The sequence below is a fragment of the Bemisia tabaci genome, chromosome 5 (genome assembly GCF_918797505.1).
Source record: "Bemisia tabaci chromosome 5, PGI_BMITA_v3".
NCBI classification, from domain to species: Eukaryota; Metazoa; Arthropoda; class Insecta; order Hemiptera; family Aleyrodidae; genus Bemisia; species Bemisia tabaci.
This window is the reverse complement of record NC_092797.1, coordinates 33,065,172-33,093,025: the sequence shown is the minus strand read 5'-3', so window position 1 is coordinate 33,093,025 and position 27,854 is coordinate 33,065,172. Positions and strand designations below refer to the sequence as shown.

The following is a 27,854-nucleotide window of genomic DNA, read 5'->3' as shown; positions in this document are numbered from 1 at the left end:
AAATTCGATTATTTTTCAAAAATCTCAAACACTCTACTTCGAAATTGGCCAAAACCCCATCAGGCAGTACCCTACTACAACTTACAATTTGAATTTTTGATTTTGAATGGAAATCACACTCCGAAACCTTCATTTTATCATTAAATTCGATATTTTGGAGTCCGCAACTTGGCAACGCTGCCGCGGGAGCAAAAAAATTTGTATGGGCATGAAAATTTCAGAAAAGTCCCATCTTATACCAGGTAAAAACATACTAAAAATTCAGATCGGTCAAGGCAAGGATGAGGGAGAGGGGGTTTAATTTGTCGCCCGGAGGCCAATTTTGCTATTTTACCCCTAAAAAACCACAAAAATGCGATTATTTTTCGAGGAGCTCCGACAACCTATTTCGAAATTGCCCAAAAACCCATCAGGGAGTACCCCACTACAACCTCCAACTTGAATTTTTGATGTACAACAAAGTCGCATTTAAAGTGAGTTCAGGGGCACCGTGTCTGATTTCTAAGAATCAAGAAACTTTACCTTTAACCATGAAGAGGAGCCTTTTATTTGATCTTATGCAAGGTAGCTATGAATATATTCTTCTGCGTTTTTCCCTATACATTTTGTACAAATAACGAACCGCAAAATTTAAATTAAAATGCCGGCAGAAAAGGTAACTGATTTGCAAAAACAGCGGTAAGAGCAGCTTTCTTGTGACGTCATGTGGACTTTCTGCGCGACACACTGAAAAAAAAAGTTTAGTCATACGAACCGAACGTTTGTTGTTCTATATCACCCCAACTATTCGGCTCGTCAAATCGAAATGTGTTTGTCAGTTCACTCTACCGCCAAAGTTTGGTTACACGAACCGAAATTTTAGTTTGACAAACCTAATGGTTGAGGGTGATAATGTGATAAGGAACACTGAACGTCAGTTCATATTTTCCAATGGCTTTCTCAGGAATGGTGTCGTTTTTGAGCACAGACTCCTCTTCAACAGCTCTAGTATAATAGAAAAGGTAGCGGATTTTGTGGTTTTAACAGAAGTATGGGGGTCTTTTATAACTAATTCCCGGAATTTTGAAGAAAATTCAATTTCAAAAATTAGATTGTTATTGCTCTCTTCTACGACACGGAAGTATGATATGATTATAGTAGCCGATCCGAACAGTGAATTGCCGTTTTCATCCGTTGTTTTATCATATACAGGGTTATTCAAAAGTGACGCACCACTGGCTATGAGGGGGTGTCCATTTGAAATTTCTGAGTTGCCCCCTTCCCACCGAGGGGATCAAAAACTGGAAAGTACTTAAACAAGTTTCCCCCTCGATATGAGAGAGAACGTCTTAAACCGCAAATCGATATCATAATTAGAACAAAAGTTATGGCCAGAGGTGCGTGACTTTTGAATGACCCTGTATACTGATTTTGAGATACCGAGTTGGAAGAGGCAAACAACGTAGAAAATGAGCAATTCGGAATCAGATCTGGAGTCCTGCATCAGGATGTACAGATTCGCAATTGTAAGTACTTGCAGTGAGCCGTAATTACATGCAAAAAATAAAAGTCCGTAAAATAAAGGGCATTACGAGGATTTAGCTCAAGGAAACAGTCACAACGCATAAAAATTTTATTTATGCAACCGATCAATTACTGGTAACAATTTCGTGCCAGAAAACTGAGAAAAATAGGACTGAACAGACCTAACTTCTATTTTCCAACGTTTCGTCGGGACTATATTTACCGCACTTACAGATAAACGGTCGGGAGGAGAATGAAGGAAACCATTAGCTACGGTCCTCAAGACAAAACGGGCGAATGTTGGCAGAACTGCCATTTGCGGAGGGTAATCGGTGGCAATTCAGAGGTTCGACTCTGGTGAAAATGTAATATTTTTAGAACTATTTGACACTCGTATCAGTTGTCAAAAAAATGTCCTCTTTTTCCCCAATGATGAAAATACATATAATGAAGAGAATATTTCGTTCAATGCCAAAACTCAACACCGAAAATCGTTATGTAGCAGTGAGTGAGCATCATATTTTTCTTCTTCTTTTCCCCGCTCCTCTAAATTATTGTCTTTCTACTTATTTACTAATTGAACCAATACGTGTCGTTAGTCCACGAAAAAGGTATCCTAGTGCATGAAAGCAAGATTTCAGGAGAATTATTTATTTTCGTTAAGTTGCACGGAAAAAATGGATTTAGAGCTTTCGTCGAATAACATGTCTTGGGTACCGAAGAAAGTTATCAGTGCAGCATTTCATTTTGATGACAATAATAGGTGTGAAATTTGTAAACTGGCAGTTTTGAGTCGACATTTAAAGCAGTAAATGGTTGTTTATCCCCCTTCCTAGTTCTTTTGTCCCTTCGAGCAGGTTTCCAGGAGCCAAAATTAATTTAAAACTCATGATCAATAAAAAGATGTGCTAATTTAAGGAATTTAAAAAAAAGAAAACCTTGATACTTTACTTTTCAGAAAAATACACTCACTCTTTAATATGCCCGCCGCCCCCCCCCCCATTCATTTTTATTCACTTTTAGATATAGCAAAAACGCATGTTAAAGTAGCTTAAATGAAGAATAATTGGGTGTGTAGTTTTAATCAAGATATATTGTTAAATAGAATAATAAAATGAAGGGGAAAAAAAAACAAGAAAAGACATGGTAACTGCTTATGTGTATTGGTAAACATACACTCCTATTGGCCTAAACTTTAGCTGATTGTGAGTTCTTAAGCAGGCACCAAAGAGTTAATCATGTGACAGGTCCACCATGTCGCGATGAGGACAGTTCTTCATATGATAAGCTGGGCGATTACAGAGCATTTACAAATTTCTCGCATCTTATATGGTTTTAAACCCATCAACTAAATTTTTTCATTCAGTCTCTCAGAAAAAAATGTAAGTTTGCAAATTGCTTTATTGCCCAAGTGTAATTTTTATCATTTGCACGATTCACGTGTGCAAAATTTCTATCAAGGAGACAGAGTTAGACGAATCTGAGTTTTTTTGTGGACAGGAAGGATACGTAAAGTAACATGGTGATGTGAAAAATGCATTCAGCCGTTCAGTACAACGTGCCTCTGACAAACATTCAACTGAAAAGATTTCCGTGCCAAGAGAAAACAAAATTTAAAAAAAAAAAATTGCAAAAATTAGGTCATTTAACTGTTTAAGGTAACCACACGATAACCGCATTTTTATCGAATAGCTTCTTAAAATGGTACAACGTATCTTTTTTCCTCCGTGGAATTTGAAAGCGTTGCTTTTTCCCCGCACGAATCTCATTCTTTGAAACATTTAAAACGCAAACTAAGTAACTAGCATACAAACTATTTAGTAACATTCCACATCAATTTGAAGTGGAAGAAGAGGTTTGAAGATTTGCAACACCATAAGTCTGAAAATATTGAAGATAAAGTTTAACTTTTCATTTTCTTTTGACTTGAAATTTTGACCGAGGAAAATGTGGGATTTTTATGCTCAAAACTACCACCAACCTCTAGTATACCCGAGTGTAAACTAATGCTTTACTCTTAATTCAAATCAAGAACTTTTAAGTCTGTATTTATCATTGCTTGTCTACTGTATCGTCATTGATTTTATGCTTCTTGATCATGTTGAGATAAACGTAAGAATCACTTTTATCAATCTTAGTTATTGTTCTATAATTTCTACTCGATAATATTTACTCGATCTCATCAGTTGAACCACGCATGTCCACCAATCAACATGGAAGCAGCAACACGGAATGCAGGTAAATGAAAGTATCCATCCGCACTCTAATGTAGACATGGACCAGACATGTGCCTATACCTCCACTCGCCTCCAGGATTAATTACGCTACAATTTACAATGTGATAATACTACCTCTGGCTCGTTACAGAAATAACATATGTATCATTAACATTGTAATTTGAAAACCAAAATATTCTCAATCAGTACTCAATAATATATTGGTTTTATTGAGATATTTCTTAAATGCATCCGAAAAAAATAAAAAAAATACTCATGTGTATTATTATTCAGGTTGAATTAACCCTTTGTTAAAATTTTTAGAGACATAAATTACCCTCCTCATTTTTATACCAATTTGCGGCCCTCTAAATCCATAAATGTCACGCTAAAAAACCACCCTTAACTTCCTTGAATTCAAATAAGTTATTGACCTTTACAATTCTATGACAAATTCCCCACGTCACGTCATGAGAAGCAATGATTTCAGATGAACTAAAGAGATTAGAAAGAGTCAAAAATTGGCTCATTGTGAACCTTACATTTAACCTCAAAGCATATTTTTCATCTCAGCCGAAATGTCAGTTTGTAAAATGTATTTTAAACCAGATCTTATTTACATTGCTTGCACCATTTACGTTAGTTATGTTTTCCAGTTGGTGAGAGGATTTTCTTGGTCGTATTATCCTCGATTGAGCCACGAATGTCCACCAATAAAAACAAGAGAAAGGCCAGTGAGTGCAGGTAATGACGATTCCAGCCTCAGACGAATGATAAAAATATGGGCATTATTTTGTTTTTGTTTGTTTTTTGTTTTGCCATTTTGGATAAAACAGTTAGACTTTGAACTTCCGACATTAAACACTCTCTTGTATCCAGAAAAATAAGTTGCAAGTGATTTAGCTCTTTTGTTTGTCTATGAATGCGCTAAAGTTGCATTATACGGTCGCGTTGAGTAAAAACGAGGCTTGAACATTCGAATGTTGCCAAATTTTTCAGGATAAGGTATTCACTTTTTGAGAAATTGTATGAACTACTTTTTTCTTAAAATTGTCACAAAGTTTTTCATTATAGCTACAATCCTTTGAAATATCAGCTTACATGAATTATCAAGAAACTTATGTTTTATTTACCAGATATTTAGCTATGTCTAAAAGTTCAAGGAGATTTTTCCCATATCGTGAGAGTGCAACCCAACCCTCTTGTGAGGCCTGATTGCTTTTCTCAAAAATAATATTTTGAACTGGAAACGTTAATATTTTATAGCTCCAGCTTGTTTCGGATTTCTCGGAAGTTTTTACGTCATAACGTTAAAAATAGCGATAACATTAATATCCTAATTTTGCGCTTACGTCACTTATACCAATTTTCCGTGCGGATGGTCTAGAACAGGCCTGTATATATAAGAAGGAGCGCTCCTCCGTTCCAATTTTTTTATAAAATATACTCACACAATTAAGTTTTTTACGAAATTATGGAAGGACTATCATTGAAACTTTCAGTTGGAGGTACTTCGTACTGCACAATCTGTTAGCAAAATTAAAATTTTCGAGTGAGAACTTCACAACGTTGAAATGCAGTTGAACGTGTTCCCCCGTTTAAAAAATGGCAATTTATTTAACTTCAGTCAATTTTGAGTTCAACAAATAGGGTCAATAATGAAACCTACATTATGTTAGAGAGTCATACTATTGCTTACGAGTATTTTCTTCAAATAAAATATCTGCTGTAGTGAAATGGAAGAAAATTTCTTTTTTAGGCAAGCATCATGTATTACTTTTGGGGGCTCCTGGACCCACTACATTAAGGGCGATATTAGAGCCTGCAACAAAACGCGAACCTGATGTTTATACAGTAAGGGCAATATTAGAGCCTGCTACAACACCTGAGCCCGACGTCTATACCTTCGATATACCTGAATACGAATACGTGGAACATCCCGCTTTGAGTCAACAAAAAATCGAGTACGTAGAAGAATACGAGTATCTAGAGGATAAGGACCTGCGTAAGGAGCTTATCAAGCGTAAGTGTCACTCGTCACTATCAGATATGCTTGAGAAATATTTCTGGCTTTACAAATCTAAGGATAATAGCTGCTAAGATGATAGTCTTTGGTGCTTACTTCACGAAGAAATTAGTTAATATCTGCTAGAAAAATAGTGTGGTGGTCATGTTCGTTGGATTTTAAAGTGGAGTTAGGTGTGAGGTTCATTTCATCCTCTTGCAAAACGGATCTCGAAAATTTGACTAATTAATATATTTTTGACTAAAAACTATCTTGAGGAAGGTAAAGAGCAACGCTCACCTGACCATCTCAATTGAGATACAAAAGACGCGAATCGTCGTCAATTGTGCATTATTGCATGAGCTCCGCAATGGTTCTTCCGAGTTATTTCCGAAATTACATCGATTTTCACCGCAGGGTGTCCTTGAGTTTTTCCGCATGAAAACTGGCATACTGTTGTGTTGACGATAGCGCATAATGGTACAAGAAATAGATAGTTTTTTTTTGTTAACTTTCACATTAGTGATGGGAAAAATAAATACGTTTTATAACCTTGTTCATTTTTGAAGCCTGCAGCTTCATACAACTATAATGTCATTGTAAAGTAACTTTGGGGTACGCCCCCTAACGGCTTTGCAGTTCAACCCCCGAGGAGTTTCGCACCCTTTGACTACTGCTGCAGCGTTATGCATTACGTGTCACTCTCAAGATTTCGTATCATAGAGTAAGATAAATGGCCACAATCTTTAATGTATCTTTCCAAAGAAGATAATTTTATTTGCTTTCTATCTATTTCTGATCTATTTAAAAAAACAGATTAGGTGGTCCAGCTGAATTTTAACAGCACCAAAATGGGTTTCATTGTAGTATAAAGACACATATTTAATGAATATTTTTCATATATGGACGTATTTCTATCAAACGGAACTATGTGCATTATGACGTAAGCCCCCGTTATGCGTGTTTTCTTATGGGTCGCAGGGCTCATGTCTTAATGCACATAGTTCCGTTTGGCAGAAATACGTCCATATAACTGCAATAGCCATAAACTAAGGAGGAAAAATCTCGTTGCCCTCACTATGCTTACAGTAGAATCCAGATCCCTTCTACGTTTCTGGTCGTAGTTACAATGTTACTTGTGCCATAAATATTTCATTCCTGAGATAAACGTCTCGGTCTCGATACCAATCCCTACAGCAAGCCCGATTCAAAGTTATACCGGGATTGAAATAATTACAAACACAAAATGAACATTGTAATTACGATCAGAAAAGCAGGTAGGCGGTAGGCCCTGAAATTCACTACGATATTTGAAAAAGCTACGATTCTGATTTATCACTGAGATGCTGACAGTCTAAAAAAAATAGATTCATTCTAATTTTTCAGACTTTTATTGTATTTATGTTTGTAGTAATAGACTTTTTTGTTTGTTTTGTATTACATACTAATCGATTTTCGTTTGCACGCGAAGCGCAGGAACCAGACGAACCATCTCCTTTTGCCCTGTTCCTGGTTGACAAACAATTTGAAAAGTTCGAGGAGAAAATGAACGACGAATTTCAATTTGCCGAGGATCACATGCCAAAGGAAACGCCTCCAGTTTGGCACATATATAACTACAAGGCGTACATGATGCAAGCATTCTGTAAGATACGAATAAAATACGAGGTAAGAGGAGGTATGAAAACAGGGGATGATTATTGTGATCATCTCATAGTACCAAAACAAGGAAATTCTGGAAGCGCTTTCATCGTCAACTATGTCGTCTCCGAGTCTGAAAAAGATCTAAGGAAAGACGCCAAAAAGTGCCTTAAGACTATGTTCGACCAGCGTTTTGGTCTTGAGCTGGAAAACAGACATCCACCCCTAGATGATGTGTACAAAATTGCCATTTCATTTTGTGGTCCCAAAGCGGTTGTTGAGTACTCAAATGCAACGATTGCAATGAAACTTGAGTCAACAACCAGGAGAAAAACGTAAGTATCTACTATACAACTGCACATTGCAAGCCGCGCTGTCATCGGTAAGTGTGTCATTTTCGGTAGCAGTTGAAAGGCGCTTTTGTTCCTCGTGACTTGTAAAAAATACATTCTCTGGACAGTTTTAGTAAATGTAAGTTGGCTTTAGAGAATGCTTCTGCCCATTTCCCCACGTAAATTTAGCGCCTCTCAAGATTCATTTAAAAAATAGGATAGGAGTTTCGTTTGGTTCAACGGTCATGATTTTTTATCAGAATTTCAAAGAAAAGCAAAAACTAATGTGGTTTTAACCACAAAATCAAAATAAGGAAAGTAAATCTACCATTGGATTTTGAAAATCAAAAATTCGTGAATTAAATTGAGTCTGTCAGTCAGAATTTTTGCCGTGTTATGTAAGATTGTCTTATAAGTTGCCTAAAATTCACCGATTTGGACAATGAACAAACCAAAAAGGGAAATCTCAAGCCGAATAAGTTGCCTCTTAAAATTTCAACCTTTATCTAAGGAGATAAAAGTATTCAAAGAGTGTCTTGTGTCGAGTATAATTATGCATATTGGATTTTTGGAAAAAGACATTACCAGTTTCGAAAAGTAGAAGCTGTTAGCTTTTCTCACTGGACGTCTCCAAAGACATATGGAGCAATCCAATCAAATATTTTAGATAACGAAATTTCTAATGCGGGAAGGAGAAAAACCCTGTATAATCATTCGAGTTTTGCAAATTTCCCCTCAGAAAATTTTTATTTTTGGGGAAAGTCATGCATGTTATTCCTTGAAACCTAAAAGCATTTTTTATCAAATTAAGAGAAAAATTCTCTGAAAAATTGGGAAGAAAATGTGTACAGATTTCGTTAAAACTTCTTGATTTGTATCAACTTTAACAACGTCTGAAGGCTCATCCGGCCGTTTTTCTTTTGCACGCGAGATGTATGTGTGTAATTTAAACTGTTGTAAGTACGGACAAAAATATTATATTTCCCACTAGTTTATCGAACACGGTACTTTGCATTGGCCTTATTTTTCAGAGAAAATCAAATGTTTGAAACTGGGACGACCAAGGATCATTTCACCATGTACACAATATTATATCCATGATTCAAATGTTCAAAAAACTGAATAAATGAAGAATGTTTGGTATTTTAATTTTGTTCAATATTTGGAATATTTTGGGGGAAAATCACATCCTTCAAACAGATTTCATGCATGATTTTCATTTCCACTGAGTAATGAAGGTGCCACTGAAAAATTCTACACTTTTTAAAATTGAGGAGTTTTTTTTCCTTTTTGATAAAATATTTTTTTTAAAAAAAATCAATCACAGATAAATAATACATACACAAGAGTCTATTTCTGGCACTCTGCGACGCCTAACCGCTACAAAACTCGGTCCTCCCACAAGTCATCAGGGAGTTGGCACTCCCACATCTTATCGAAAACTCCCTGTCGCCACCCTTTCACCGGGCGTCCCCTTCGTCTCCTCCCAGGAGGAACCCAATCAAGCATCTTTAATGGCAGCCTCTCTTAACACAGCTCCCTTATCACAGATAAATAATACGTGACTTAATAATCTTAATTAGCTTTTCAGGCATCATAAGATGTACCTAAATCGAAAGGAAAATCTGATGAACACGCATGAAATGCAAAGTTATTTTCCATAAAACACGGAAACGTCTGAGTAGTCAATCTTTCTTGTTGGAGTGAGGAAATATGGGAAAACAGTCAATCTTTGAAAAATCGTAACCCAGGTGGTTACGGTGCATGACATGCAACATAGCCCATCGACTTCATCAGCCGAGTTCATTTAAGGAGGGCACTGGGATTTTGTTTCGGTGCACTTCACGAAATAGGAGCAGAAACTATTGTGCAACAACAAGAGCGATCGGTTTTCTCAGTACAGTTTCTTCAAGACGTGTCCAAGCCCTGTCTTACCGACATCTTACATTTACACCAGATTTTTTCGACAGTAGTAGGCGAGTAAAAAGTAGACCCTAAATCAAATCCAGCGTTGAGTAACCAAAATCGGAGATTAAATGATTCATCGAAATATGCTTGGAACGTATTGAATTAGGAATCTTTAATCTCACTCGTTTGCATATGGATTACTTTCTATGTATTGAATAATTATTGACGTGTAACATTATCCTTTATTTAAAGTATCCATGAAGGAATAACTAGATTCCTCCCGTCCGGGGTCAGATAAAGATGAAAGGTACGCACGGAATGATGGAAGGATGATACGTGGTTGTTAGTATCTGAAAATTTATATGTACGAGAATAATAATAAATGCTATAAATGAAAAATTAAACAGCGTCCTTTAGTAAATTAAGAAGTGTAGCGTGATCTTTCACTGAGCAGTGTAATCTTTTTCAAAAAATATTGACCAAATTATGTCTTGATGGAATGTCTATATAGATAATCAACACAGCAAAAAGTAGTCAACTTTTAAAACATAGAAGAATCTGCCCGGTGAGAATATTTAGCGACATTTCACTTTAATCCTCATAAAAAAAACTAATTTGTTCAGACCTATTAAACAATTACAGGATTTTTATTTGAAATTTATCGATAAAATCAATTCGGTACAGACGTTACTATTTGTAAAGCACACCAGAACATAATGAGAAGAATTGGTCAAGCACTTTAATTTTCCACTGTAATCACTTCCATGAACAATTAATTGACATAAAGGTCATGAGAACGAGATAATGTTATCAGCAGTGAAGAAGACATGATTAACAATAAACATGATTCATTTTAGACGTGTTTCCATTTTAAAACTGAGTGAGCATACTCCTTATTGTTACAATGCCGTCCCAAATAGTCCAGTGTCTTCTCCAATATGTACTTGATCGATTTGAAGTATGGAAAAATCGGAATATTATTGGTAATATTAGTTATTTTTTTCTTTTTGTTCATTAATAACTAGTGTAATTATTCGATGAAATGACTAAAATACTTTGGGCTCATAAAAAAACTCGAACTATTCGAAAAATAAGTAGATACAAATAAATCCTTTCAAATGTGAAATTCAGAGGAAAAATACGATGTTTTTGATGAATTTGTTGATGAATAATCTTTCTAAATTCTGAAGACAGTGTGTGATAGGAAAAAATAAGAATTTTTCGAAAGTAACAGTAAAAAATTCACGGAAAAACTTTGTATGGCTCATAAAGTACCCCTAATAATAATGGGTAATACACATAGTAATATTCATCGGTACATCTAATCGAAATGACATCTAAATACATTTTTATAATGCTTTTTTAGTTGTGGTTGGTTTAAATGAAGCACCCGTTCCTGTAGAATGAAATCACTTACATTGCAACTTAATATATAAATGCAAAATAAATATTTCTGGATATTCAAATTTCAATATTTTCTGCATCTAAAAATTTTGCAACCAAAAATGTTGTTTTGTTTCTGTTGTTTTTCTTTCATGGTATTTAAATTTTTCAGAGTTTTCATACGGTCACAATATTAGCACACTTCTCACTGTTCGAACGATTCCAAAGATATGATGATTCCTCGAAGGAGTATGGATCCAAATTTCAAAATCGCCCATACGCTGTGCAATCCAGGCATGCATGTTAGTAAATTATATTTCAATTTCTCCCCCTTTTTTTCTTCTTCTTCTTGGGAAATATGATATGCGCGGTGTCAGGGATCCTAATTCAAGGATATTTTTAAAGGGCCTTTTGCTACATTACACAAACTGAGCCTCGAATAATTGAAAACAGAGAATAAATGGCAAAATATAACTCTTTTGAATAAAAAATGAAAATGAACAGTGTTGAAATGGGAATATCAACCGTTGGAAACAAGATATTTTATCAAACATGAATCGATGTACCGCTTTAAAATGTGCTCTGACTATTTGTTTTGTCAGAAAAAAAGCTTTGATAATTCTGACAGAGACTTTTATGTGTCCATCATAGACTAACTTAAATGCGATACTTATAAGTCTGAAAGTGAAGGTCAGTCTATTATATGAAGGAAGAAGATTCTTGTTCATTTTCTTTTATATTTGCTCCTTTTCAATAATTTTACAAATTGAAACCGGTTTTTTTCAAATTAACAAAGATTTCAATAAGACTGGTCTTTGCACAGGGTCTTTTATTTTCATGGTGCACGAAATGTTGATTGATCTGGTCTTCAGATTCTCACGGTGAATCAAAATTTTGTTAGAGATGAAAATGCACAGAATTATCATTTAACGTATTGCATATGGCATAATATTGATTATAATCTCGTGCTGACAGTCTTTTTCCAGGCAGATCCTTTTGAGCAGCTAAATCAGTATGAGTGGTGCAATAAAACAACTTATAGAAAAAAATCCGATTCCAAGTCAAGTAAGATTTTTACCTTTTTCCTTTTGTTTCATAGGAATCGAGTTGCAAAAATATCATGTTCGACAGAGCGAAAGGACCACTCATTGAACCCTTATTCAAAGTCATGCAATTAGAGTCAGCCAGTTATTTTTAGAGAAAAAAGTCTTAAACCAATTCTAAACGAAAAGTTATTATGAAAAAATAATTTCATTTATACAAGAATCTCTCCATTGAATGAATCACATAAAAGCTGTGTATTGAATAAACTATGAGGCGTTTTGCATTTTATAAAAAAGATGTAAATACTATTGAGTTGATTGAGGGATACTTTATTTGCCGGTTTTTTTTTTTAGTCATATAAATCCATACTTTCCATGGTCAATATTTGTGACATTTTCTAACAGAGGGATCTATTAACGTTTTTTTTTTTTTTTTTTTGGATGGCTGACGTTATAATGTCCTCGACAAGTTTTGATGAAAATAGGTTCTGTCAAGTAATAAAATCAGGTATTTCTATAAAAAATGTTGATGGGCTAGGTTGGGTCGGAAAATGGTTGTTTTCTTTGTAAGTATTCACTTTATAAGGTGTGCCAAATTTGTAATGATGTGTTATTTTTGAAATTTTGTGTTTGCTTACATACTAAATCAATCATCATACTTTAGTGCTGCACCTGTGAGTATTATTAATTTTTACGGCGAAAGAACCGTTTAAGAGAAGTACACCGATATAATTCGAGGAACAACTAGATTTTTCGGTGCATTTATTTCTAAAATGTGAATATTGTAAATAGAAAAGCATCTACATTTGTTTCGTAGACGAGACCATTCCGAAAGAGCCCTTGAACTACACATCTTTCTCGGCGAATCTGATACGCGAGGATTTTGCTGAGTTTGAAAAGGAGATGAACATGGAACTTAAGATGGTGGACGAAATGAAGGACAACATAACGTCTGATTGGAAAAATTTAGATGCATTCAGAATTTTCATGGCTCTGTCGTTCTGCCCAATGGCGGATTCCTGGGAGGTATCCACTGACGAGGACACCCCGAATGGGCGAATGAATCACCTGATGGTGCCGACGGATGATAATGTTGCGTACAAAACGGGTTTTATATTGAACTACGGACTATGTGCCACGCGAGCAGGAATGCGAAAAATGGCGAAGCGGGAACTTGCGAGAATGGTCATCAAAGATTTGGGTTCAGATTTGCGAGACCATGTATTATCGGTCCGGCGTATGTATCGAATTTTCATAGCTTTTCATGGCCCCGAGGGAGCTGTAGAGTATCATGGCCCCTCTGAATTGCGCCCACCCAGCTACGCAAACACGCCCTCAAACGGGACGACTGTAGCTACTTAGGGAAAGAGATAATTCAAATAATGTTGGGGCTATCTCGTCCATGACAACGAATCTAGCACGAAATGAATTTTGAGGTTAAATATTCTCAATTCGATATTTTTCATATTATCTGTAGGTGCTCCGAGTGTTTTAATATAGTTGTTAAAATATTGCATCAATTTACATATGTGCGAGAGTTTGGCGGAATGAACCATTCATGTCGCTCGGAATTGAGTCTGGAGAAAACACTGTATTACTGTAATTCGCCAAAATTTCAAAAAGTTCATATTTCAAATTCGTCTCCAGAACTAATGCAGACTAAAATACCACTATTGCGACTCCAGTGACCTCGCTTTTGCCTATATCATGAATTGAAGGCAAAACATAGTCTCGTCACCTGCAGGATATGTGGATACTTCTAATGCGGTTTTTTTAAGGTACTTGGTCTAATACTGCCGCGCTCAGGAATACTTCATGTGAGCATTAAGATGTTGCCAAAATTTGCGGATAAAACTGAATTTTTTAAAGAATCTATACATGTTTCACTAATTTCTTAAATAGTTGTATTTACAATTTAATCTAAGTAGATTGGAATTTCAAAGAAAAGCATCCATATCTATATATTTTTTTTTTTTTCTTTTTTTTTTTTCTTTTCTTCAGGGACATTCCCCATCTGACTTTATTCAATTATCCATATCTATATTTGGAAATGGATATTTTATCAGAAGAGAGGCAACGTCCGAATGTCCATGTGACGTTTTTCTTAAGCACGGCAGGTCGTGATATAGGATAGGGACTTGGAATCTGCACACAGCTTTTTTTTCCGAGGGACCCTTTAAGTGCAAAATATTCCAAGCTATGTATGATATCAGCTAGTACCTTGACAGACTAGTGCACATATTAGGCATCAAGAAATACACATACACACAGCTATTCCTGACAATTGGTTCTTAATGCACCATTTGATGTAAATTAAGCCATTTGATTGTTGCAAGGTATGAGAAGTAACTATCAATAACATTTGAAAGTGCCCTCACAAATGTACAGCAAAAAAATTGAATTATTGGTAAAAAAGAAAAAGAAAAGGAAAAAAAGTAGAATCCTAATCATCAACAATATGCGAGTTGACTAATTAAGTTAAAAAGACAACAAATCAAAAAAAAAAAAAGAGAAAAAAATTGAATGTATATTATCAATATGAAACTCGAAGTTTATCATGAACTTTAAACGAACTTGTTTTAGTAAATTAAGATCCTATTACCCCCTAAAAATGTCATTCGCAAAAACATATTTTCATTATTCTACAAAAAGGAAATGAGCTACAGGAGGGAAAATATGTCATTAAAAATCTAGAGTTGAATTTCGTCCTCTCTACTAAGAAGATAATCACCTCTCAAATTTTATGAACGCAAAAAAATATCTCTAATCAGTCGATAGAATCATGAAGAGACTTAGTGCAAGTTTCTTAATTTTGCTAAACATGCTAAGATTATTCACCCATTCTGAGTTACATCAATAAAAATCTGAAAAAATATTCATTTTTTCTATTTACTTCACGTGTCTTATAATAGCTACTAAATGCTATGGTAGGAGCCCAATACACTTTTTATGCTGCTACTGCTACTACTACTACTACCATTTATTTATTTTTACTTTTTAATGTTTTAATTTTTTTATTGAGTGAATTTCTCTAAATTCTCATTAATAGACAAATATATATCATTTTAAGATACATAGATACAATCCTCTTCTGATTAGTTTAGCCCCATTATTTTAGTCAATCCGAAAATTTTCATCATGGAGACATCAAGTAAATCCAATAAAACCTCATACTGAATAAAATATGACAATGAATAACAGAATGAAAAAAAGAGGAAAAATACAAACAAAAAAAACAGTGCATATTTAATTGAGTCTCCACCCTTACACCTAAATTTCATTCCCAGGAAGCGCATTTTTATGCGCCAACAAAAATAAAATTAAGACCCTGAATCTGCTTGCAACCTTTACCAAGTAAAATCCGGCACACTGCAAGAGTTAAAACTGCCGATAAAATTTCAACGACGAGGATGGGATTCGAACCCACGCGTGCAGAGCACATTGGATTAGCAGTCCAACGCCTTAACCACTCGGCCACCTCGTCAGATGTCGCCTCGAAGCGGAAAATACGCAACAAAACGCAAGGCGCCTTTCACCTCTTTGGGGGCCTCCAAAAATCCGAACCTGATAAGGATATTTGGCAAAAAGTTCGTTTTTTATGACTGATAAACCGGCGCCCCCCTCCCCCCTGCCGGCACTTCTGCCCGGACCGCGACGCGCGCCGCGGTTGTCAGCGCGTCTCCTCATCGCGCTACGAGAGGGGCATGGGTGAGGGGTATCGACCTCTCCCGATGTGCGAGACCCGGTTTCAAGGGGAGGCGAGATAAAAATTAGAATACACTTTAATCCTGGTTTTTTTTTTCTTTCGTTCCTTGAGGAAAATATCGTACTTTTTAAAAAATTCAATCGTTCAATTGCGAAGTTATTACGGCATGTTAATTACCGATGATTAAAGTCTTAAATCATGCAAATTCAGTGCTATGTTCCAAAATTTTCCCAAGTTAATTATGCCTTATGAGAAAACTAAACAACATTTCAGACTGCAATTTTTGCTATTGATCCCCAGCACAACGGACAAAATGAAAACGAAAATAGTTTTAGTCCAACAGTTAATAAAGTATGAAGGAAAATTTGCAACGTTGCAAATGGAGATACGCAATTTTCAACTTCAACCGTAGGTTTATTTTTCTTTGAAAAACAATTTCTCATTTTTGATTTTTTTTTAAATAGGTAAATAAAGGATTTTTTTTTTTTGCGTAACCGCTTACTTTCTACTTGTTTTTAGTACTTCGAGTTTCAAGATAGAACGGAAGAATTACAATTTATTGATTCAAGATTGGCAAAGTTTAGAAATAAGGGAAAAATATGTGTGTATTTTGTACTTCAAATGTAATATTTCACCACTACTTAAATAAATGCATTTATCTTGTAAAGCAAAGTTGTCAGTCAATATATTGTCTCCCTCTATCACCATTTTCTTTTTCATAAAGATTGGAAGGGGAAACGGCCTCCTACTCTGATGACGAGTGTGCAACTCCCTTTAAAAAAATGTAGGCACTTATCTTCATTAAAAAAAAAACTAGTAAACCAAACCAATTAATTGAAATTGAGGTACACACATTACCTTCCTCAATCAGCAGTGATTAATTTTTTTTTCTTTTCTTTTCTTTCTTTTTTTTTAGATACGATAAAATGAATTGTATGTATCGAGGTCTGAATTTAAAATAACCATACGTACGTACTATGCACTAATTTGCTAATGTTCTAATTTTCTATATCACCGATCAATGAGAGCCAACCGCATTTTAATTGAAAAAGAAACAAGTAGAATGCTATATGTGTAAGCAACCATTTATTTTTAAAATTAAAAATTAGTTTATAAGTAAAAAAATGCTTACTGATGGTGAGCAGATTCGCAGATCGAGATCAGGATGCAACACGAGATCAAACATATTATCTGCAACGAAAAATGGAAAAAATAATTTAGTATTAGAACACATGCTTTCTTCCTTGCATGTTGATTGTTTGCTGACAGCAAAAAAGCAATTCCATAATTGCCTAAGGGTGAGAGGAGTCTGTAAATTGTATGCGTAACCGTTCATATAAAAATAATGGCACCTCAGTAGGACACTCAAAGGCAAATATCTCAGTACCTAAGTTATGGAATTTTTGCCGCGTTGGCTTAAAAAGTTAACTTAAAAAGTTAATCATTATGTACAATTCTCTTTTTTGCACCAAATAATAAGTTTTTAGCTTTAGGTAAAGCTACTTTCTTTGCCAAAAGAGGACGTAATGTGGTATTAAAATCTGGTCATTTCAGTGCCCTGAGCATGGAAAATTAAAACTTTGAAGGAGCCTCTTTGTTAAAACCACATTTTTCTGCCTGCAAATTTCAACAGCCATAGCTCTCGCTCGGTTTGACATTCTTGGGCCCATTTTATCCCAAAATAACCGTAGAACGCTCTTTTCTGGACTGGTAGCAACGCCACAATTTTAAGTTTCCGAGGACTAGGGTGCCTCCTATTGCTTTTTACCCGTGGGGGTTTAAATTATATTATAAAATTGCCTCTGAAAATAACACGTCTTTAAATTATTCCTTTGATATACGGTAAAAAAGAGAGGAGAAGCAATCCCGCGTTATCTAGAAATGTCGTTATTGGTATATGTAAAAGACAAAATAAAATGCGTAGAGGTGACGAAACCTTTGATCCACACAATCTCTACGATGAGAACCGAACACGTCGGCTAAAATGATTGAACAATTTTTTGTTAGTGTAAGTATCAATTTTCAGTCAATCCTCTGCGACATGTTACTTTGTCTTCGAACTTTTTAGTCTAACTTTCCACGGAGAGGTAACCCTATTTACTGTTATTTTGGGAAAAATGCTAGAAAAAACTTTGCATTGTTGAAACCGAATAAACTCTTTCTACGTACTTCAGCTCATGTTTTGACTATTCATCTTAGCTCAAATTCATACTCGAATTTTTAAGTGCCACTCAATCTCTTGATAACAAATTCTTTCAAGATCAAAATTGATGGCTGTGTAGTGATGGAGATTTCAGCGCGCGCACGGTGGCACGTTAAAGTCTTCTAATCATGAATGTGGTTTATTTGAGTCATTTCACTTTCTACAGGGTCGCGTTTCTAGATCTCATCCCTCCTTAAAGCTCTTGATAAATATCTCGAACTATATATATTTTAACTCGAGCTAGGGCTGTTTATGGCATATTCACGAGATACTTAATTATAAAAATTGGAAGTAAACAGCGAAAACATGAGAATATAGCTACTTCAAAGCATCTACAAATAATAAGGAACCAATTTTCTTAAAAATTTTGTAATATTTCACAATTGTTCTTGGTTTTCTCAAAATCACGAGTAAAGCACCTGACACATTGACAAAAAAATATGGTAGATTTTGCCATACTCTGACACAGTGATCCGAGTATGGTGATAAACACTAGATTCTAAGTTAGAATTCACCACGCTATAGTAAGTATCACCAGAGTTCTGGTAAATACTGCTATAATTCTACTTATTTCTACTAAACAGTTTCACTGTGTAAAAAATCGAGTAGACTTGTGGTAGATGTTACCGTATTTTCTTTTTAGTGAGGTGCATGCAGTGCACCCTTTGATCGACAAGGCATTAAACAATACCCTTTAATTGGATTGCATTTTGCAAAAAGAAACCAGGAGCATTGCAATCTTGCTAAGATTGTGCAACTTCTTTTGTTTCGGAAGAAAAACCTGATTATTCATTTACAGTTTCTACTTTACTCGCTAAAAACTGTAAATTTAAGACAAAATTACAATGTAAATTTTATATTTGTTCATGTTTTCAGGAACTTTATTGCAAAGGATGAAAATGCACAATCTTAGCATCATCGCAATTCTTCTGGTTTCCTTTTTCAAAATGCAATCCAATTGACAAGGCATTTCACGAAATGTCGAATATGACCAGTGGCCTCTCGACACTTACAAAAATAACACACTTAACCATGACAATGAAAAACGAGCTTACTTGCTGACTCAGATTCAGCATCTCTTTGGACGTCGCTGGACGAGGCCTGTCATTCACCCTTTGTCGCGAAGAGCACTTTGGCACTGAGCATTGTCACTTGTAAACCTCGGTGGCGCACTATCGACCATACACCGCTTGACGCGCGCGGAAAACTGAGTTCCGTTCCTGGTTCTTCCGAGATGAAAAACCAGCCGGCTCCGAGCGGGAAAAGCGTCTGGGGCGGAACACTGGACCGAGTCCTAGGATTGTGCCGTGCCTCTGTTTGATTTGCGGAGGAAGGGTTTCACTACGTCCATCGTCGGCTGGACCGCGTTTTCTTGGTCCAGTTGCGTCGGGCAATTGCCGCAACTCGGCAACAACAAACTATTGACAAATTGCACATCCATGCAACGAACGTTATCCGTCAAATGCGTCACAAACCATTTCGAAAATGAAAGGGAAAAAGCCTTTCGGGAGCGTTCATAAATTGGACTACATTTTGCAACTTGGAACTATGAATTCTAGCCCGGTTTGAAAACAACGTATGTGCCATTAGTTTCCCTATGCACATGAGTGTTTTCCCAGAAGAGCTAGAATTTATAGTTCAAAATTGCAAAATGCAGTCCAATTACGTAACCCACTATTTCGGTTTTTTTTTACCCCTGTCCTCTCTTGTAATTTTTTTATGGCGGATGCCGGTAGGGCCCCATCTCTTAACACGGGGTAACCCCCCCCCCCCCAGAGCGTTACGTAATTAATGAATGCTCCCTCATGCCTAAACTGCTTTTTGAGAAAATCGCGTTTGAAGCTCTCAAAACGACGTGATTTAGAGAGGGAACTGAATTATGTGCTCCTCCTCCCTCCCCTCTGACAACATCATCACATGTTTTGTCAACATCATCCCTAATTTGGTGGCTACTTTAATAGCTTAGCTGCCCATGACGGTAGGGAAGTCATATCCTTAAATGAACCATCCTCTTTCTGGGATACGAGAAATGCCTTCAATTTAGAAAGTATGCAATCCGCAAATGTCAAGACCCCGTATGCCCGCCGGCACCCCGGGGCCCTGAGTTCGAATGCGGTCCTGGCGTGGATTACGAATTTTTAGAAGTGAGTCAATAGTTCTTAGTTTGCTTTCATTCAGTGTCGTGGAAGGATTTATTCTAATGGAGTAGTACTCACTGAAAAAGAAGAAAAAAAGAAAAAAAAAAAAAAAAAAAAAAAAAAAAAAAAAAAAAAAAAAACCACATTGGATCTAGAGTCCAGACTCTTGAAAGCATTGACAAGAAAAATACTCTTGATTCAATCGGATTTTTGCTTGAATCAAAACAAAATCCGCTTAAATTAAGAGGCTTGGTTCTTGATTTAAGCTAGATTCTGATTGAATCAAGAGTACTTTTTCTTGTCGATGTTTTTAAGAGTCTGGACTCTAGATCCGATGTGTTTTTTTCCAGTGCTTCCAATTTTAGTAGAAATGCAAGTTCAGAAACATGGAAATGATAATCATTTTCAATTTGATCAAATGCAACCATTAAAATGTACAAATGCAAGAAAACTCCTTGCTGCTTGCGAGAAAATGCCTTTTGCATTTTTTTTTCCTAATTTTTCATTTCGTTTTCAGTAAAAATAACGACGGACGGCAGTAAAAATGTTATTAAAATGTAATAATTTAAAATTGTTTATAGGTCCTTCCCTAGGTACTTATTTGGTTGGAACCATGAAAGAAAAGTACCCTTTTTGTACTCAAGTCCTCAATTACTGCACTTCCTACAGCAGCGTGCAGTTTATCGTGCTAGGCATGAACGAAGTCATACACACAATCAAATAGATCTACTAGAAGGTGTGACTGTTCAAGAGGGAACCTTGGCACAACGGAAATGGAGCTGGCGAAAACTGGAGGCTGAAGTTGGCGCATTCATCTTGTATGGAGACAGGATCAGTCAACAATAAGTGCGTTTTGAGAGGCGTGATTAGATCTGAGCGCATTTTGAATGAGGACCAGTGCAGCAGTGTATGAAGGAGAGAATAGGAAAAGTAATTAAAAGACGTCGGATCGTTAAACTGTTCTCTTCCGGGCGCGGGCGGGCTGGCTGGCTGGCGCTGGACCACTGGCAGCCCGAAATCGATCTCTCGCATTGCACCTCCAAAATCACGTGCCGAGATCGGTGCGGAATCCGATTCAGGATCTCAACAACCAGCGCAGCGCTCCTGCTACTGCTGCAGCGTTACTGCGCTACGGAAATGCCGTGTTTGCATTTTCCTTACCCACCAAACCATGACGGTGGCATCTACCTTGCACCGACTCCCTCGTGTCAGCATCCGTTTATTTACAAAATTCTGGGAGAAGTATTTTTATGAATTATTTGCTTCTGCACGCTTCCTGGGGCCTGTTGCAAACTTCGACTAGAGCGAAACAAAGAGTTATTTCTTATTGCAAATGGCCAAAAAACCACGACTAACGTGAGTAAGTATGAAATACTCTCCTAATTTCATAACTTGCTTAAGAAATATGCGTTTTTCTAAGAGTCCTGCTTAAAAAATGCCACTACTGCACAGATAATCGTTTCGTGAGAGTAGTCGGTACAGCCAACCCTTACGCACGAGGATGCTACACAATATTCGACATGGCCGCACCAATCTTCCAAAACACACGAGACAAGCCGGAATTTTATCAAGCGGCGCCGGCGCACAGTGGATCGAGTCAATTAGAGCGGTCGCACATGAGCTTTTTTACTAAAACTGCAAATTTTTATGTTTAATTCGTTACATTTGAATTGAAGGGGTGCTTCTGGAAGAAAATTTTACGAGAAAACCAATGGAACCACTTTCGGAGCCTCAAAGTTATGTATAAACGGTGTTATAAGTTTTTGAACTTTCCAGATTTTGTCCGACCTCTCCCATTGACTCGGGCCACTGTGTGGCATGTTTTTGAAACGGGAAGCTTAAAATAATGCATATTTCTTACGTAGATTGAGTGATTAGGAGTGTATTTCAAATTTTTCCGATACGCGTACCGTGAGTTTTGAGCCATTTATATAAGAGACAAATCCTTTTTTTGCTCTATAGCTGAAGTTTGTAACAGATCCATTGCAATAGCTATTAGCTTGCTCTACAATAAGGAGCTGTTTTTAATTTTTCATTAGTTCGGGTTTTCTTTTTTTTTCTTTTTTTTCTTTTTTTTTCAATACGTGCAAGAATGAAATCCGGTATTTATTGTGGTCTTCATGGAAGTCCACCGTAACCCTTGATTCAATATTTATCCAAAATTCCAAAAGTTTTACATTCAAATAAATCAACAATACAAGTCGAAAATCAAGCATCTTCGTTAGCCCATTCTCCAATTTTCCCTAAAACTGCAGCGGTATAGAGTTCATAGTGATATATGACTTTTTCACGCACGTTAGAGACACGGCGGTCCAAACTGCATATCATCGTTAAATTGTGTAATGGCGAATTCAATCCTCGCATAATTTTGGGTAATATTTGGTGAAAAATGGATGAAATAGTCCATTACAAGCTGTTTTTACGGTTGATTTAATAAGGATAAACCGAGCCGTATCCCGCCGCTAAATACCCAATTTACTCGGTTAAATGCATGGTCTCACATTCGTGAAATGCGAGATAAGTGTTTCAGCAGAGGACAAGTACCAGGCGGTCGTGCCATGCCATGCTAAGGAAGAACGCCGTATGAGCCTTCAGACGTTGCCAAGTTTCATCCAATAAAAACCGAATTTACTGGGAGTATTTCGAATACTATTTTCCAAAATGTGCAGACAATTTTGCACGCAATTTAATCTTAAATATCTGAAAATTTCAAGGAAAAATGTGCATAATGGACCACTAGACGAGGTACGAATTTAAGCATTCTGATACATGTTTCCTGGTCAGAATTTCACGTAGAGCACAATTCGCACAACGAAAATTACTTAAACCAACTCCTAACGAAGATATTAACATTTTTATTTTACATTGGTCACGAGGAATTTGAACTGCCCGCTCACAAGAAACTCAAAGCTCTACGTGAATCAAATCGCACAATACAACGGTTTCAGCAAGCTTCTCAGTCGAGCAATGTTCATGTCCCACCATGTGTTGTTCAAACTATAAGCAATTTGCTATAGCTGAGCCAAAGCGTCAATATTGAGGTTGCCAGATTTGTATATCGTAGAGACTGTCATGATAACGTTTAGCGCGCGATGTGAATCACGTAGAGCATTGAGTTTTCATGAGCGGGTGGTTTGAATTCACGCATCGAGAATCATTAAATATCCTCGTAAGGAGTTAATTTCGGTAATTCTCGTATTGTGCATCGTGTTTTACGTGAAATTTTGGTTAAGAAACATGTATCAGAATGCTGAAATTCGTACCTCCTCTAGTGGTCCATTGTTGTCAAAAATACATGTTTTATCAAGGGAAATTTGGCAACTCTCGAATGTTCATACGGCGTTCTTCCTTAGAGAGGCAGCATGCGCGTTTGGAAGCGATCCATTGGAGGGGACGAAATAATGACGCGTTATTAAAGCTAGCCGGTACGTTTTGAATTGGTACATACACGCATTCACGCATGTGAGAAAGTCCTCTCGTGAGTACAATGGTGACATTTTCTCGTGGTGGCTAAAGACCGCTCGAATTTCAAGTATTCATTTAATTCAAGGACCATGAGCTCGATACTTGATCAGTTTTCATATTGGACAGTTTTCTGTGGAGGGGAGGCAAGTGACATGGACTTGAAAAGCAAAATAGGTTTGAAGTTTCATCCCCTCGTCAGGTTGAATGTAAAAATTAGACTGAATCGACGGAAAACATTCCAAACATTTGATTTTAGACAAGAAAAAGTATATATCTAGGAACAGGGCCGGATTTACCAATAGGCTACATAGGCTATAGCCTAGGGCGCAACATTCTGAGGGGCGCAAATTTTTTGAGAATTTTGCGTGACAAAAAAGCAAGAAAGAAATCACTGTAAAATAGTAAGTAAAGAGAATTTTTTTTTAATTTAACGAGTCTTTTGTTACTTCTCATTTTCCAAAACCAACTTGCAGACGTAAACGTACCTCGAAACTGTTTCAAATCGTGTTTTTTTAAAGGTGAATTTGAACATTTTCCTGACACCTAACATCCTCCTTCTGATCTGGAGGGGAGGGGCGTCTGAGGATCCCCCCCCCTCCCCACGAGAGGGGACTTCTTTACTTTTTTTTCTGGTCACATAATTTTATTAAGGGCAGCCAAATGATGCTACATGCACGCATACCGATACAATTATTAAAGTTATTAAGTTAATGGTTGATCTGAATGAGCCGTGTCATATTTTTATTAGATTAAATGAGGGGCTTGGAAGACAAGGCGCATAAGTGCAGTTTTTGCTAATTCGAGAAAACGCGTTTAAAGTTCCAAAATTACGTGGATCCTTATATGGCGAAAAGAAAGTTCAAATGTTCAAAGTTCAAAGTTTTGATGCTTAAAATTGGAATTTGGGAGCAAATTTTTCGCAGAGTATGCTCTCAGACTAGTGTTTTGAAATCGTTAACGCCTCGATTTTTTTTAAAAATTGCACTTATACGCCTTGTCCTCCAAGAACCTCAAATGCATTTTCTTCAAAATCAATTTATTTAAATCGAAATTTGAAATTTAAATAGGGATGATTCGCTTTAGGCTCATGAATTTTTTAGACGGATCGACGTCACATCGGTTATGTTAGTAAGCAAACATTTTTTACCAATGAGGTTAAAGTCAAGCGACATTTAACAAAAAAAAAAAACGTAAAAAAACAATAATATAAATACAAGAAATTGCGTGTACCTGTAGAAGGATTCCTCGACCAGTATTCTTATCAAACGCAAGCTTGATAGTCAGAGACTGATAGACTGTTATAGTCGTATTCATTTTATTTTAATTCGTCTAGGAAGCTGGAGGGGGTTTTCAGACGTGTAGAATCACATTAGTCTTTTAGCTTGTCGTCTTCAATGTGGCAGCAGTAAATATTTGCTTTTTGCTCATCAAGTTGCCTTTGGCTCTACCTATTGGACGAATTTATGCTAAAAGGAACTATGTCACACGCGAACCCTATGCACATAGTTCCTTTTACCATAAGTAGGTCCTATTTATTGTTCAGCTCTGCGATTTTTAATCAGTTTTTTGACAGATTTTATTTTTATTTTATATTCTAGTGAGAATTTCGTAGATCCAGGAAGGATATGATGCCAAATAATGACGTTCAGGCAATATTCTCTCTCGTGGAATGGACCACAGAGAGAAGGAGAACAATAAGCTAATGAAATCACCGCTACTGGGTGTCACAGTTTGGTAATTAGGAGAAACTTCGAAGCACATATCGACGGTGAAACTACCAAACCACGTATCTCGTTTGCGGTGTTTAAAAATCTACGCTCACATTTTATTTTTTTTTTTAAGTAGACCAAATCAATATCATTCCTTGAAATTTTCACGGAATTTTCTCCGCACAAAGAGGAAAAATCACAGAAATTTTCAAGACTGGATGTTAAGTAGTTTTTCATTAAAAAAATAAAGTATGACAGGAAGTCTGCGACGTCGCAAACCGAGATACGTGGTTTGGTAGTTTCACCGTCGATATTCCATTTACGTATTCAATTTTCTGCGATTTCTTGTCTTAGCGGTACGCGCGAAATCATATGCTGTCGCATTCATGCAATTGTTTTTGACAGTTATTTTTTTCGTCCCTCATTTTTTTTTCAATCAACGTTTACCATCAAACAGAAGTGTGATGACGATCTCTCTCAGGCAGTCAGGCACGTTGTTCTTATTTACGTGACTGACTAAGGTATTTTCGGCAGTTTTCGGATCTCAATAAAGAGACAAAATGACATCACTTTTGTCTAGACGGATGACAAACAGCCCGTAGATTGTATGTGACACGGCACATTAGTCACGAGCAAAATGTCAAAATAATTATTCATTGATCTATGACGTTATACCCTCAGTCGAATGAAGTTACCGATTATTATTTACAACGGTTTTGAAGAATCTCGGATTGTTTGTGCTTGTAAAACCACTGAGAGGTAAGTATACTGAAAAGATTTAAATGTGAAATTTTGCAGAATTGAGGAAGGAAAAAAAATAGGATTTTTCTTGGAATTGGGTATGAAATTTTTATTAGGTTTCAGAGTTTTCATTTATTCTTTTAATTATTCATATTAAAATTTATTTTTGATGAGAATCACGTCTAATAATTTAAAGCATATGCTTGGATATTTGATTTTTTAAGATCGTTTTGTAGGTCGAGAATTTTTTCAGTCACACTCCTCAAAACATACAAACATACCCACTTATTTAAGCCTTAGCACCCTATCCTCCTCGAATCAGCCGTAAAATTAAAATTGAGAAATGTTTATGGTCATAATTACTGGTAACTACTTAAATAAACACTAAATGAGTATTAAAACGCGTCCGCGTGACCCTCTTTTCCGCATTAAAATCACCATAATAATGTTATCTTCCAATTAGAGAAGTTCTCTAAACATTTGGTATATCTGAAATGAGAATACGCTTAATTTCACGATTGCTTTTCCTGAAACTACATCACAGTCAAATATTTTCTCTCATGCGCGCAAAGCTATCAGACTGTATTCCACGTCTCATGCCGAATCTTATGACACAGGGTCTTTCAGCTTCAGCTTTAAAGTACTATCCTTTCTCGCTGGGCGGAAAAGTCCCACAGTAATTTTTCCAGGAAAAAAATCACCAGAAAAAAAAAATCTCTTGGATCCAGAGTCCAGACTCTAAAAAAGTTGGACGAGAAAAAATAATATTAAACCAATCGGATATTTTCTTGAATCGAGGGCCAAACCACTTAATTTAAGCGGATTTTATATTGATCCATGCGAAAATCCGATTGACTCAAGAGTACTTTTTTGTCAATTTTTTAAGAGTCTGTACGCTGGATCCAAGTGATTTTTTTCCAGTGACTGCATCGCGTTGTTTTGCAATAATTACTCATTTCTTAATTACCTCTTTCACTGTCATTGAATAAAATAACATGCGTAAAATATTTAGAGGAGGCCGAACGACCGAAAGAATATTCACTGTGGCAATGTTCTCATTGAAAAGTGATCGGACATTGCAGCAGAGTTGCATGGATAGGGCAGCGAAGTAATGAGGCTAATTTTTCACGTTTGGTCCAATGCTCAGTCTGTCACTTGTTTTGGTCAATCATCTCCATTAGGTGGCCAGGCGCATTGTGAACAACTCACAAAAATACACAAACTCCTGCTGTTACGTCAGGGAAATAATGCTCGGCCATTCCAGTCCTTACGCTATTAATTGTATGCAAACACAACTCTCAAATTTGCTCTCGGCATTGTCCACAAAGTCGCGGAGCAACAGTACTTTTTAGATGATTGACCCTCAAGGTCTATCCGTATGCGAGTTAAAGAGGTAATATGTGACTATTTTCAGTTTGGTGAGTGTTTGTGACGAAGACTGGACCATTGAAGCACTCTATAGTTTAGATAATATTTCGGTAGAGAAATATTTTCATGGACCGCAAGACAGGATAAGAGTATGGTACAAGACATGTTTGTAATCGTAATCCTCTCTTTTCTGATAATATCATTTTTAACACGCTCGATGGACGGTGTGAGGAGGGGGAGTAAGATGGTTGATGGGCAGGAGTGAGGAAGGGAGTTCAATAGTCAGAGTTTTAATTGAGGGGGTCATTACTTTCAGAGGCCTTTGTTTAGTCATGTACGGAGAAAAAAACTTCGTGCATGAAACCCAAAGTTTAGGTCATATGGATCTCTGAAGTTTTCGGATTGAGCATCCGAACATTTAAGGTCCAGCTGCTGAGGTTCGGATCACACATCTGAAACTTCAGTTCTTACATCTGAAGCACTTCGGTTTTCA

At 36.5% G+C, this 27,854-nt stretch overlaps 3 protein-coding genes and 1 non-coding gene across 6 annotated transcripts in view; 2 read left to right on the top strand and 2 right to left on the bottom strand.

Moving 5' to 3' along the window:
* The window catches only part of LOC109037469 (uncharacterized), a 33,400-nt gene extending 8,570 nt beyond the window's left edge, over positions 1-24,830 (bottom strand). The window contains exons 1-3 of one of the 2 annotated variants that reach the window (XM_072300583.1): positions 24,774-24,830; positions 18,996-19,358; positions 16,870-16,928 (exon numbers count right to left, since the gene is read on the bottom strand). In XM_072300583.1, the coding sequence (XP_072156684.1) occupies positions 16,870-16,928; positions 18,996-19,016 (80 nt within the window). In that variant the 5' untranslated portion in view covers positions 19,017-19,358; positions 24,774-24,830. Of the gene's footprint in view, positions 1-3,317; positions 3,456-16,869; positions 16,929-18,995; positions 19,359-24,773 lie in introns of those variants that run through there. The other variant, XM_019052163.2, reaches the window with a different exon arrangement.
* On the top strand, positions 861-8,846 carry LOC109037467 (uncharacterized). 2 transcript variants are annotated; one of them, XM_072300580.1, is made up of 5 exons: positions 861-1,001; positions 4,376-4,463; positions 5,479-5,742; positions 7,196-7,700; positions 8,729-8,846. In XM_072300580.1, the coding sequence occupies exons 1-5, from the start codon at positions 876-878 to the stop codon at positions 8,796-8,798; spliced, it is 1,053 nt and encodes a 350-aa protein (XP_072156681.1). In that variant the 5' UTR covers positions 861-875; the 3' UTR covers positions 8,799-8,846. The 2 variants fall into 2 exon arrangements, with proteins under 2 accessions (XP_072156681.1, XP_072156682.1); XM_072300581.1 differs by lacking the exon at positions 861-1,001 and adding an exon at positions 3,680-3,741.
* Positions 10,007-15,109, top strand: LOC140224626 (uncharacterized). Its single transcript, XM_072300582.1, has 4 exons — positions 10,007-10,588; positions 11,161-11,290; positions 11,964-12,053; positions 12,849-15,109. Exons 1-4 carry the CDS (start codon positions 10,544-10,546, stop codon positions 13,391-13,393), a joined length of 810 nt encoding a protein of 269 aa, XP_072156683.1. The 5' UTR covers positions 10,007-10,543; the 3' UTR covers positions 13,394-15,109.
* TRNAS-GCU (transfer RNA serine (anticodon GCU)) lies at positions 15,434-15,515 on the bottom strand. Its single transcript has one exon. It is a non-coding gene; the product is annotated as a tRNA-Ser (tRNA).
* Positions 24,831-27,854: the final 3,024 nt, after the last annotated feature.

Bases quoted from the DNA above. Each gene is read 5' to 3' on its own strand.
- LOC109037467 (XM_072300580.1), top strand. From the start codon at position 876: ATGGTTGAGGGTGATAATGTGATAAGGAACACTGAACGTCAGTTCATA. The intron at 4,464-5,478 runs GTAATGACGATT...TTTCTTTTTTAG, and splicing joins AGAAAGGCCAGTGAGTGCAG to GCAAGCATCATGTATTACTT. The intron at 7,701-8,728 runs GTAAGTATCTAC...CTTATTTTTCAG, and splicing joins TCAACAACCAGGAGAAAAAC to AGAAAATCAAATGTTTGAAA.
- LOC140224626 (XM_072300582.1), top strand. From the start codon at position 10,544: ATGTACTTGATCGATTTGAAGTATGGAAAAATCGGAATATTATTG. The intron at 11,291-11,963 runs GTTAGTAAATTA...TCGTGCTGACAG, and splicing joins TGTGCAATCCAGGCATGCAT to TCTTTTTCCAGGCAGATCCT. The intron at 12,054-12,848 runs GTAAGATTTTTA...TTTGTTTCGTAG, and splicing joins AAAATCCGATTCCAAGTCAA to ACGAGACCATTCCGAAAGAG.